The sequence below is a fragment of the Bidens hawaiensis genome, unplaced genomic scaffold, assembly GCF_021521415.1.
Source record: "Bidens hawaiensis isolate Kalapana, Puna unplaced genomic scaffold, B.hawaiensis_p1.1 tig00004595_1, whole genome shotgun sequence".
NCBI lineage: Eukaryota > Viridiplantae > Streptophyta > Magnoliopsida > Asterales > Asteraceae > Bidens > Bidens hawaiensis.
In genome coordinates, this window is record NW_027491279.1 from 1,852,538 (window position 1) to 1,864,623 (window position 12,086).

General features: G+C 32.1%; 2 protein-coding genes across 2 annotated transcripts; one reads left to right on the forward strand and one right to left on the reverse strand.

The window, feature by feature from the left end:
• Positions 1-285: 285 nt before the first annotated feature.
• Positions 286-2,062, reverse strand: LOC143627067 (pectinesterase 2-like). Its single transcript, XM_077096961.1, has 2 exons — positions 1,594-2,062; positions 286-578 (listed from the first exon to the last, which is right to left on the reverse strand). Exons 1-2 carry the CDS (start codon positions 2,060-2,062, stop codon positions 286-288), a joined length of 762 nt encoding a protein of 253 aa, XP_076953076.1.
• A 4,197-nt stretch (positions 2,063-6,259) lies between these two features.
• On the forward strand, positions 6,260-11,898 carry LOC143627095 (UMP-CMP kinase-like). The gene is made up of 8 exons (XM_077096994.1): positions 6,260-6,436; positions 8,645-8,698; positions 10,632-10,686; positions 10,812-10,929; positions 11,007-11,163; positions 11,255-11,335; positions 11,406-11,513; positions 11,607-11,898. The coding sequence occupies exons 1-8, from the start codon at positions 6,371-6,373 to the stop codon at positions 11,679-11,681; spliced, it is 714 nt and encodes a 237-aa protein (XP_076953109.1). The 5' UTR covers positions 6,260-6,370; the 3' UTR covers positions 11,682-11,898.
• Positions 11,899-12,086: the final 188 nt, after the last annotated feature.

A 12,086-nucleotide genomic window follows, 5' to 3' on the forward strand; every position in this document is an offset into this window, starting at 1 on the left:
TTAGTTATGCTTATTGCTTTAACGTATGATGTACTAGTTAATTTTTTTAAGTTTTTATGTATGTTAATGTGGGTGCTTAGATAACTTATAAATACATATGATTATATATTCATTCATCTAGTTACTATTCCTGCTTGTATAAAAACTAGTGTTCAATTTTCTTCAAGCTTCCTATTAGTTATAATAATAAGATGATAATATTAAGATGTGTTCTTTATGTTAGGTATCCAATAAAAACATAGTTGATCTTAGTTACAAGATTTTGAGATATAGGTTTGTAACCCTTTACTGATTTTCAAGCCCGGGTACAAAAGGCACACCGGATTTAGGAAGCCATTCGTTTCCTGCAATGAACTCACCAACGGTGAATTGTTGGGCGATATTTGGATCGGTTATCACATAATAAATAGTTTCTGTGTAACCCCGATAATCATCCCATCCTGTTGGGTCCACCAAGTCATCAAGAAAAGATTGCATAAACACCGTCTGAGCGCGCGAAAACCATGGTCTTCCTAGAAAAGCTTTTTTGTATTCTCCTATAATTGGCTCAAGATCATCTCCAGCACGTATTTTACACCCTTGCAGCGAATATCATCCGCTTTCATTAAGATGCTTACGGCCATTAGACGTCACAACCAACCCTCCTCCAGGACGCGGTTTCCTAAGGAATATATCACAATCTTGGAAAACAGCTTGACTCGCTCCGAAAATGAAATCCACGGTTCCAAAAATCTGGCATTCTTTGTAAAATTGTTTGGAATGGAACGCAAAAAGTGTATCTTGGTAGCCCTCAAAGCTGCATTGGTAGAGGGCTTATGTGTCGGAGCCAGAGAGGAACGCCACCGCTTGCTCAGCTTCCGCTCCCGCTATGTTTTGAAACGTCAGTCCCTTAGCGATAAATCTACGACCCCAAACTTATGCGACACAAATAAACCATCAGGGTCGTCTTGTGGGTAAGCTAAATGAAGCAATGGCTTTAGGCCTCCAGATTTATAGGGCCTCCATCTTAAATAAGAGTTACGTAATATGAGATTTTGAAAGTAGAGTTCTTTTAGAATTAGTAACTTAATGATAAGCCACAAGCTAACGATGATTGCTTCATATTCATTATCACGGCATATCATTCATATTCTATAATTCATGTATACTCTCTAGCGCTATATGCATATAGAGACGAAAACAAAAATGCCTCAACATTTTAGTTAGTTTTAGATCTCCGAGAACATTGAGACGGCGCTATAAACCGTATTCATTGTATGTAGTAGTATTACTTGTTCTTTAAGACTATTGAAGTAAATGTTATAGTGTAACAAAAAAAATTGTACTATAATTTATAATTGTATAGAAATAAATAAATAAATAAAATGAAACTCTTTAAATATTTAATTTTTGTGTTCAGAAATAAATAACTAAAGTACAGAAATAATAATAGCTTACCTTTCAACAACTAATGAAACTTAAAATTAACTATAACAATCTTTTTTCCTTTATCAAGTTTTATTTTATTATTTAGTATAAATTTAAGTTGATGAATATCTATATTAAAAGAACAATGACTTAAGTTATATTTTAATCATATGACTATGTACTTACGAAATGTGGCTGAATCCTTCAAGTCCCACACCTTGGTAGTGTTATTGTCACCACCTAAATGCTTGTTATTGGTAATGATTGTGTTACCTATTCCGTCACCATACATAGTTATAAACTTAACATCCTTTGAAATAACGACTTGTTCTTCATAGACCCCAGCTTTCACATAAATCGTATACCTTTGACCCCATATGCGGTCTTGTCCAGCAGAGTTTACAGCTTCTTGAACCGTAGTAAAATTTCCAGAGCCGTCTTTAGCCACCACAACGTTTGGTTGTTTATTATTCATCGCCAAATTCAGCAACTTGTGTTCGTTGATAAAATTCCATCCGTGCAACGATGGTGGATTACTACCCGTGATAACAACACTAATTGCAAGTGAGTTGAGTAGTAGTTCGGTTAAATTGGTAGATATTACTGCTAACTTGTCGTTGGTTATATTAGCTGTCTCAAACTCTTTCTCACACATGTCAATGTAGGTTAAACTAGCACTTAGCCATGTGTGGATGTCATCTGGGCTAGGTACTTCGCAGGTGTGGTCAAGGATCATGTTCAATGTGAACACGGTCCCATCAAAGTAGTCAACGCAAGTACGCTATAAGCTTTTTTCTGGATCGTTTGGGTAGTCGATACCTTGGGCTTGCTTAAGGACGCCATGTGCTTCGTTTGTGGATGCTTGCACAGTCATATCTAGGAATTGGTTTATGGATATGGTGGTGGTGTTACTCGTTGCAATGTAGTGATTGCATGTTTGGTAGTGTGGGGTCTGAGTGCACCACCAGTCTATGCTACCAGTGGTGGTGGTGGTGGTGGTTTTTTTACCCGAACAAAAGAAGATGAATGTTGTAATGATAAAGCATGTGAAAAGAGTAATCTTCATATTGATCATGGGCATGTGTGTTTGAATTGTTGGATTTGTGTATTTCTTGAAGCGTTATATATAGCACTAAAAAGGTGTTAATATTAATGACAAGGTGACATTTTCACTTTGATATCTTCTCGCATATTACATCTACATTTGCTTTTGTGTTTGTAAATATGTATCGAAGTAAATGCAATAATCCTTGCTAAATGCCAACTAATATCAAACCAATGGTTTTAACAAACCAATGGGCATACCGTATATTTATGGTCAGGGTTGTAACTAGTAAGCGTACTAAGATACAACGAACTATTCATGAGTTATTCGACTGAAAGTTCATTGTTTAATAGAAACGAACAGGAACAAGGAATTTCGTTTATATAGTTTATTTGTATAATAATCAAGTTAATTTTACTCACATAATAACTTGGCTTGAGTAACTTGCCCGTTTTTTCTTTATGTTAGTTCCTTTTCTAATCTACTTGTAGTTTTGCTAGCTTGTGCAATCAATAAAAGATTCACTTCAGATATATTGTATTATTTGAAATTTTTTGTTTAAGACATTTTTAGAAGTAGAAACATATAAATCTATTAAAACATAAGTGGCGTCAAGACTCAAGAGCCAACTCAAGTTAAGAGTCTGAGTAGGTATATAGACTGGGGCTGTTTGTTTACATCTGAATTAAACATCTGATTCATTCATACTTCAGACTGTTTGTTTCCAAACAGAAAAACATCTGAATGGTTAAAATTAGGTCTGAATAATTCAGACTCATTGTTATTGCTGAATGGGACAGCAGCTCATTCAAATCTAACTCATTCAGATCTGAATGAACCAAACAGCCCTTAAGTGTGTGTATTCTTTTCAACGCACACGTACTAAAAGTATAGAGTAAACTAGAGGCTAGTTTGTTTAAATTATTTTTCCATTCTTTCTGTTATTCTATATAACAATATTTACAAAGGTGACTAGTTGTAATTCTTGATTGAACCACGTAACACTTTGTTGTTGTCTGTTTGTATCGAGGAAGAACAAGAGTATGGTTGGTTTATTTTGTTTTTTGTTTTTTAGTGTATGTGTGGTATCATATATAATTCTTTTATTTAATGTTTGTTTTATATATTATAAAATTTTCTTTTACAAATAAAGAAAATTACAAATATATAATTAGCTAAATGTATAATATATAAGTTACTTCTATCTATAAAGGAATAATTAAGTAAATATATAAATTTAACTTTAGTTAAAAAAAAGCAAAGAAAAGAAAAAATAGTTTTAAGGTACTTAAAACATTTAGTGTATGTGTGGTATCATATATATTTCTTTTATTCAGTGTTTGTTTAATAAATGATAACTTTATCTTCTATAAATAAAAAAAAGAAAACTATGTAATTAACTAAATGTATAATATATAATTTGATTCTATCTATAAAGGAATTATTAAGTAAATGTATAATTTAATTTTAGTCAGCAAAGCAAAGAAAACAAAAAATAATTTAAGATACTTAATAATTTTCAGCCCTACCTCCATCTTATATTCATAATTATACTAAAAATCATTATATTTATCTCTCATGTTCAAGTAAATAACACTTATTTTTATCCTTACCGTTTCACTCAATTTTATTCATAACCACTTTCAACAAATATTTGAAAATAAATATTGCAAACAAACTTTCCTTAAATTTACAAAAAAATCACTAATTTTTTACTTTTTTACTCACAACAACTTTTAACCCAGTCCTATAATATACAAAGACGGATTAAGAAGGCTCTTAAAAAGAGTGAGGTCAATCACTTGTGATAGTTTAGGATGAGTCTCAGGGTAACTAAAAGTGCTTTATTAGTGTAGTTTTAATGGCATATAGACCTATATTATTATGCATTCAAAATGATAATAATATATTATAATGCAATAAATGTGATAATTTCATGCAACACTGTTTACATATTGTATTCTTAAGTTTCATTCAATACATAGTTAATCTTATATATTTATTTTTATATCCTACATTGTATTTTTCATTTGTAACAGCACTATTTACATATTGTATTCTTAAGTTTTATTAATTACATAATTTAACTTCACGTACTTACTTTTATTTTATATCCTACATTGTATTTTTCATTTACTTACACATGTAATAAATTTTATTTTTCATATGTAAAAACACTAATTACATGTTGTATTCTTAAGTTTCACTAATTACATAATTAACCTCACCTACTTATTTACACATCTTACATTGTATTTTTCATTTAGTTACACATGTAACTCTAATTAGATTCACGATTAACTACAGAACTTTTTATTATGATAACTCTCAAGTCCCATTAAGTTAACCAAAATAACCCTCAAAAACCAATACCGTAACAAACAAAACGGATACAACAGACTTCCCGTCACGTCTCCATCGCAACACGCATGTTTAAAACAACTGGTTAACGATTAAAGGGCAGCTTGTCCCAATTCATAAAACTTACTAAGCTAATTTTGCTTAAAGCCCAACTTAAAAACCTCTACCAAATTCATAAATGTGAAAATTGAGGCCCTACAGTCATATCGGTCCAATATCCAGTCATGATATTGTTATTGAAGTCGCAACTCACAAGTTTCATCGCAAATTAAATTCAAGTACCAAGCAACGATGTTTTTGTTGCATTTAATGGTTCTATTGCAAAGCTTTTAACCTTTTGTATATAATATATAAGCTTTTTAGATAAGCTTTTGGTTATTATCAACATTTTTACTATAATGTGTGAGTTTTTATAGAAGAATTACTTTTTAAAACAATCTTTTAAAGACATTAACCCTTCTCGCAGTTTAACACGTAAAATTTATATTTTATTCACTTGAACGATTCCATCGCAACGCACATGTCATACTGGTTATAACTTATTAAACTTGTAAATCGTAACACTTTTGATAATTTATACTAACTACATACTGGTATCCCACTTGTGACCAAGTGGTACGAAGGCCCGAGTTCTCAAGTAATGACCCAAGTTCGATCCCTATTTTTGTCACTTTGGGTAAATATTGGTAATGAAGGATTTGAGCTATGCCTTGTGAGGTTGTCAGTTCGGATCTCAAGTCCACCTGGGTTTTCGTTTCACCGTGTGTTACGCCAGAAAGTTCTGCTCTTATGGCGTACAACGTCTGTCAAGTGGTGGTCGGCGGCATGGCTTCCCGTGGGAACACCCAAACCAAACTTCGAAGTTAGCGTGGCTCCATTGTGACTCTCCAAATTGAAAATATTGGCGTTGCCTAAATAGAAAAAGAAAGTTATCGTTCGAAAAATAATTAAATACTGGTTATATAATCTAGGGAAAAGATCCAATACACTAATGGTTATCGTACAAATACGTACGCGAATTTCGTTTTTCATGAATCGATCCATGAAATCACATCCAAACATCTCGGAATCGTCAATACATATCCAATCAATCATTGCTTCACCGGAAAAACAGTTTTGGATGGTTAATCGATCAATTTTTCACTTTTTTTTCACAAAGACGGTTTTTGAGCGTTTAACGAGCGTTTAAGGTTTTGCGAACATTTTACGTTTTTGCCTTTGAGCGTCTCGCGTACGTACCGTACATTAAGCATTAGCGTACCGTAACTGCACCCATAAAATATAAATGTAAACTATTTAATAAAGTCTCCGGTCCAAAGGCAGACGTAATCAGTAACTCAATTTAACTTTCCACGAAAGTGACTTGAAATCAAATCTCAGCACGTTTTAATATTCACTGCATATTAATAATCACCGAACGACGTCGTTCTGGACACCTGCACATTGCACGCAAGGTGTTCGACCAAATGCCTCTGTGAATTTAATTTGATTCCGATCTCACATTCACGCTAATATATATAAATATATATAGATATATACATATATAGAGATCGAGATATGTTACGGCGTGTTAGTCAACTCTCGAAGCTGATTTCCGGAGCTAAACCTTCGGTACTTAATCAGGTACGGACATTTGTTGTTTTGATTAATTATTTGATTGCTTATTTTGTGTTTATATGAATTGATTTAGTTTGTGTATATGATGTTAGTGATGTTTACGTTAATAGTTTAACTTAAACAGTTGCGATTAGTTTGTGTAAGGTTGATTGATCATGTTAGGGCTAAATTTGTGATGTTGAATGTGAATATATGCTGTGTTCTTTTGGAGGAGATTAGGTCGGTGGAAGAACCGAACGTTCAGTGAATAGTTAGTGAACCGTTAAATTATGTTCGTTTGTTTGATAAACGTACGGACATTAACAAAATGAATTGTTTATTAAGTTAAACGAACGAACATGACACATATCTCGTTTGCTCATTTATGTTCGTTAGTTTACGTTTGTTAATATATTCATTTAAACTTTTCTCGAAGCTGATTTTCGCAGCTAAACCTTCTTTACTTAATCAGGTACGAACATTTGTTGATTTGATTGATTATTTTGTGTTTATATGAATTGATTTAGTTTGTGTATATGATGTTAGTGATGTTTTATGTTGATAGTTTAACCTAAACAGTTGAGATTTGTTTCAGTTGTGATTTTGAGTTGATGAGTTGTGTAAGTTGATTGATTGATTTGTTAGGGCTAATTATGTGATGTTGAATGTGAATATATGCTTTAGATAATTTTGATTGATCACCATTGGAAGAGATTAGGCCAGTAGCATTCGGTGGGATTGTGGGAAGTTCGTTTATGTTTGTTTGTTTGTTTCGTAATCGGACGGACATGAGTAAAAGCAATTGTTCTTTTAGTTAAACAAACGAACGTGACACGTATCTCGTTCGTTCGTTTATGTTAATTGTTTAACCTAAACAGTTGAAATCAGTTTGCGTGGTATATGATTTTTAGCTCAGTTATGTTCGTTGTTCATCGATGTTTAGTTATGTTTGCTCATTTACGTTCGTGAAGCATTTGTTTTATGCTTATATGAATTGATTCAGTTTGTGTATATGATTTTAGTGATGTTTATATGCTAATAGTTTAACCTATCAGTTGAAATTAGTTTTTGCGGTAACTTAATTATAATGTTAGGGCTAAATTTGTGATGTTGAATACGAATATATGCTTTGTGTTCTCTTGGAGGACATGAACAAAAACAGTTGTTTTTAGTTAAACGAATGAACATGACACATATCTCGTTCATTTGTGTCCGTTAGTTTACGTTTGTTAATTTATTCATTTAAACTTTTTGACTCATTAAAAATTAATCTAGTTTTTATTTAATTACTTTTTAGGTCCAATTTATTGTTCTTCACTTTGCTTTTAACTAGTTTTAGCTCTGTTATGTCCGTTCATCTATGTTCATTTATGTTCGTGAAGCGTTCGTTTATAGTGTTAACGAGTGAACACGAACAAGAAAACTCCGTTCGCTCAATTGTTTGTGTTCGTTCGGTTCATTTACAATCCTAGAGGAGATCAATGTTGGTAATTCTGGACCGTATTCACAAGTCGGTCAAAGTTGGTTAGGTTTCCTAATAACATTCTAATTAGAATTTGATAATGTCTTGCTAGAGTTAGGGTTAGTCTATATAAAGCGAGATATGGTTAGACATTGTTAGCGACCGAGTTAGGGTTTCATATGAAACTATGAGTGGAGAGATGTAATTAAGGTTTATGAGTTACATTTCCTTGATAATAATATTGGAAGTTATCTAATATTTCTTCTTGTGTGTTTTGGTGAATTATATCAATGACTTAGTTCGCTCTTGAATCAAGAATGCGTGTGATCTGTAACTCATGCTCATCAGTTTCATGTGTTGTTGACTTCTTTAGCTTGATTGAATTGAAAGAATATGCCTTTGTGAGGTCGTTGATTCTTCTGTGCGCGTGAAAAATTTGATGATTTTTATTAATTGCAAGACCAATATGAGGTGTAGTGCCTTCGCATAAGTTGTGTACATGACTACATGTATGTTAAATGTATGAGACAATTTTTTAAGCAAGCTTCTATTAATTTTGCAAGCTTTGAAAGCATAATCAGTTTCTTTAAAGCGAGTTAACAACTTGTTATCTCTTTTTGGTGATGTCTTTTTGAATCTTACTTCCTATGATACCTGCATATGTTGCAATTCATTTGAATAAGATAATTTACATGAATTTTAATCAGGCAGTAGCTTATTAACATAAATTGGTTATATCCTTCTTAATCTTACTTGAGTGTTGCAATGTAAAGGTGGCATTTGGATTGAATTTTCTGGAAGCATTCAGCACAGATTCCCTGAAGCAGGTATGTAACTATGTACAGTTATTTTAAGTTCTCTAGAGAAACATGATTAAGTGTTTTTGTTGAATCAAGGATTTTACCACTCAATTGTCAATATCATTCCTGATTGACCAACATGAAAAAAACTGCTACTTGTTAAATCACTTTGCTCTCATACATGAAAGTGCTTCCCTACATGTATACCTATAGTTAGCGGAGTCTCATCTTGCATTACTCTCGTCGATATCTCTTAAGTGATTGATTCAGTATTCTGGTTCATTAGGTAATTTTTTTGTTTTTATATCTGATTTAGTTGCTCTGCTAGTCTGCTTCATCACACCATTTCTTAGATTTTATATCTAGAAGTCTAGTATCTCATATATAGAATGATTATTTGAAAAGTGAGAACTGAGAAGTAATATTTTTTTAAATTTACAAAGTCCTTCCACTTTTAGAACATTTCTAAAGTTTCATGAAATTTTGAGCACCTTTTGTTGTGGAAAATTTACTCCATTTTTCTATCTCTAGAAAACTATTGAATGTTTGGAAAATGTGTTCAAATGCTACCGTTTGTCTGGTCTAGTAAATTGGTAAACATGTCCAAAGTTCAACCGTTTTCTATCAATTCTTCAGAAGGCGTGTTTTAAGATATTGATCAGCTTCAATTGAAGACATATCTATAAAAAGTTTTAGTAGATAAATAACTATTATTTAATTATTAATTAATAAGTTTATAAATAACCATTATACAAAAATGGCAAGTCTCATATAAACATGCTAGTAAAAAAACAATTATTTAATTTATAAGTTAATAAGTTTATTTATTTTTCTTTTACATACAAGGCAATGGGCATTAATATTAACAACCAAACCAGGATAAATATCATTAAGATCATGAATGACCTGTTCTGCTGGTCTAAACTGTAGTGAACAAATGACATCTTGATACTAATTAACATAATATAGAATCGAGAGGACATATTTTCGAATCTAGTAAAAATAAGGTACATCTCAGTCACAGTTGAAAAAAATACTTTGCAAGGCTAGAATTTAAGTTGTGCTAGACAATAACTTCTATCAACCTCAAAGGATTTGGGAACTTCATTAATATAGCCTTCAGCCCAATCTTGTATTGTTTTGTTTTATAAGTTTTCCGCCAAACATACAATCAAAACAACACATGGTCATTTCATTGGTAAACTACTCAATTCAGTCAGACAATGATGATGGCTGTATCAAGATATTGGCAGAACCCAAATAGAATAAAACAAAATGATTTGAATTTTATACACCCTATTGCAAGTTTGCAGTGGTTCATCTGTGTCTAAAGGGTTAAATGTAAAACTATTTATCAATGAAACGGGTAATCAAATGGTCAAATATGTCAAACGGGTTACTGTTATATCATATATGTAATATTTAACGCGCCAAACTAGAAATTTTTACCTAACCTTATCAAAATTGAATGTCAATAACAAATGACAATGGGTTTGACTTAATGTCAAAATCTATAATGGTGATGAAACTCTATAGATTGTTGTTCAAATTGTTGTTTCCTCATTTTCTTGTGATTCTTTCAATAAAAGTTATTGGAACCTAAAATTAGCTAAACAAAAATAAAATACAGTGATGTTGTAACACAATGTGGATACAATAGCACAGCAGCAACCAGCAGATTCTATTGACATGTAAATAGTTTGTAGTTAACATGCAATCATGCTGTATATATATTTTTTTCATCCAACTCATTCACTAATGAATACACATGTTGAAAGGTTGCTCAACGACTGCACGCATAGTATATACTTCTTTTAGTACTAGATTTATGATACTAGATATGTGTTCTAAATTTGCAGTGAAAATGCTGTACTTTCTTTTAGTACTATATATCTGACTTTCTGTTATATATCAATAAGATAGATTAATTATATTCTGTAAATATTTTCGTTGTATGTAGGCAGAAGCTGGAGTCGTATCAAAACCAAGGACTCCAATTATTAACTTTGTATTGGGTAATGAACATTGAGCAACACTTATCAAGCAACTGCGAAATAACTATATTTACATAAGTGAATATTCATTTTACATGCCTATAAGTTTCTCATAGAGTACGATTATTTTACATTTTTACCCTTAGGAGGTCCTGGTGTTGGAAAAGGTACGCAATGTACACGGATTGCAGAGACGTTTGGATTCACGCACCTAAGCGTTGGAGATTTGCTCAGAAAAGAAATTTCTTCCAACACTGAATATGGGTATCATGTTGTCCATTTTATGTTCTAAATTATTAATGTACTAGTTGTATAAAAAGTAATATATTATGTGCTTTCAGTACCATGATTCTGGAGACAATTACGAAAGGAAAAATCGTTGCATCAGAAGTGACAGTTAAACTGCTCAAAACCGCCATTGAATCCAGCGAAACTGATAGATTTCTAATCGATGGTTTCCCAAGAAGTGAAGAGAACCGTGTGGCTTATGAACAGATAGTGAGTTTTAAATTTTATTAATCCTTTGTAATTATAATTCTACTTAAAAATATTACCTTGTTTTAGTATCTAATGGGTTCTATTTCTATAGATAGGAATAGAACCGGAAGTTGTGCTTTTCTTTGATTGCAATGAAGAGGAGATGTTGAAACGAGTGCTTCATCGTAACCAGGTGTGTTTTTGCTAAAATAGTTTTATATAAAATTATGCAAATTCAGTTAAAATTTTCATAATTATGATAGGGACGAGTCGATGATAATATTGATACCACCATGCAACGCCTTAGAGTGTTTGAAGCTTATACGCTGCCCGTTATTAGATACTACTCTCAGAAAGGGAAGCTTCACAAGGTTTTACTTTATTATTGGCATACTCTCTCTTTTTTTATTAATACTTATAGGACTTTTAAGCATCATTGATCACGCGTATGCTAAATTTTGCAGATCAACGCTATAGGAACAGAAGATGAGATATTTGAACGAGTGCAGCCTATATTTGCCAGATATCAAGGTACCTGAACTCTATGTGTCGCTCTTGCATAGCTAAACTTAAAAAAACATATTTTGTTGAATTTTCTTTTATGCTTGATAGTTATCGTTGTCGTTTTTTATAAGCTATAAAGCCGTTATGTTGTAGACCATAGCTCAAAGGTACACTTAATAAAACAATATATGTGGACCATGTCAAGATGCTTCTTTTAAAAAGCATACCTGGTAATCTTTTAGCACATGATGTTTGATGGGTCCAACAGTATCAATGTATGATCATATTTAAGATATGTTCCAACTTTTAACAAAATCGGGATTTATTCTCGGCTTCTTAATTTTTTTAAAAATGTTTGATTTTAGTGCTAAGACTGTGCTGTGATTTAACTAAAAAGTGTTAGTTAAAGCGCCACGTAGCCAACAACCAGTCGTACACGT

Coding starts and splice junctions, on each gene's coding strand:
- LOC143627067 (XM_077096961.1), bottom strand. CDS start 2,062: ATGTGTGAGAAAGAGTTTGAGACAGCTAATATAACCAACGACAAGTTA. Junction 579..1,593: donor GAAGGATTCAGCCACATTTC/GTAAGTACATAG, acceptor ATTCGCTGCAAG/GGTGTAAAATACGTGCTGGA.
- LOC143627095 (XM_077096994.1), top strand. CDS start 6,371: ATGTTACGGCGTGTTAGTCAACTCTCGAAGCTGATTTCCGGAGCTAAA. Junction 10,687..10,811: donor AATTATTAACTTTGTATTGG/GTAATGAACATT, acceptor TTTTACCCTTAG/GAGGTCCTGGTGTTGGAAAA. Junction 11,514..11,606: donor AGAAAGGGAAGCTTCACAAG/GTTTTACTTTAT, acceptor TAAATTTTGCAG/ATCAACGCTATAGGAACAGA.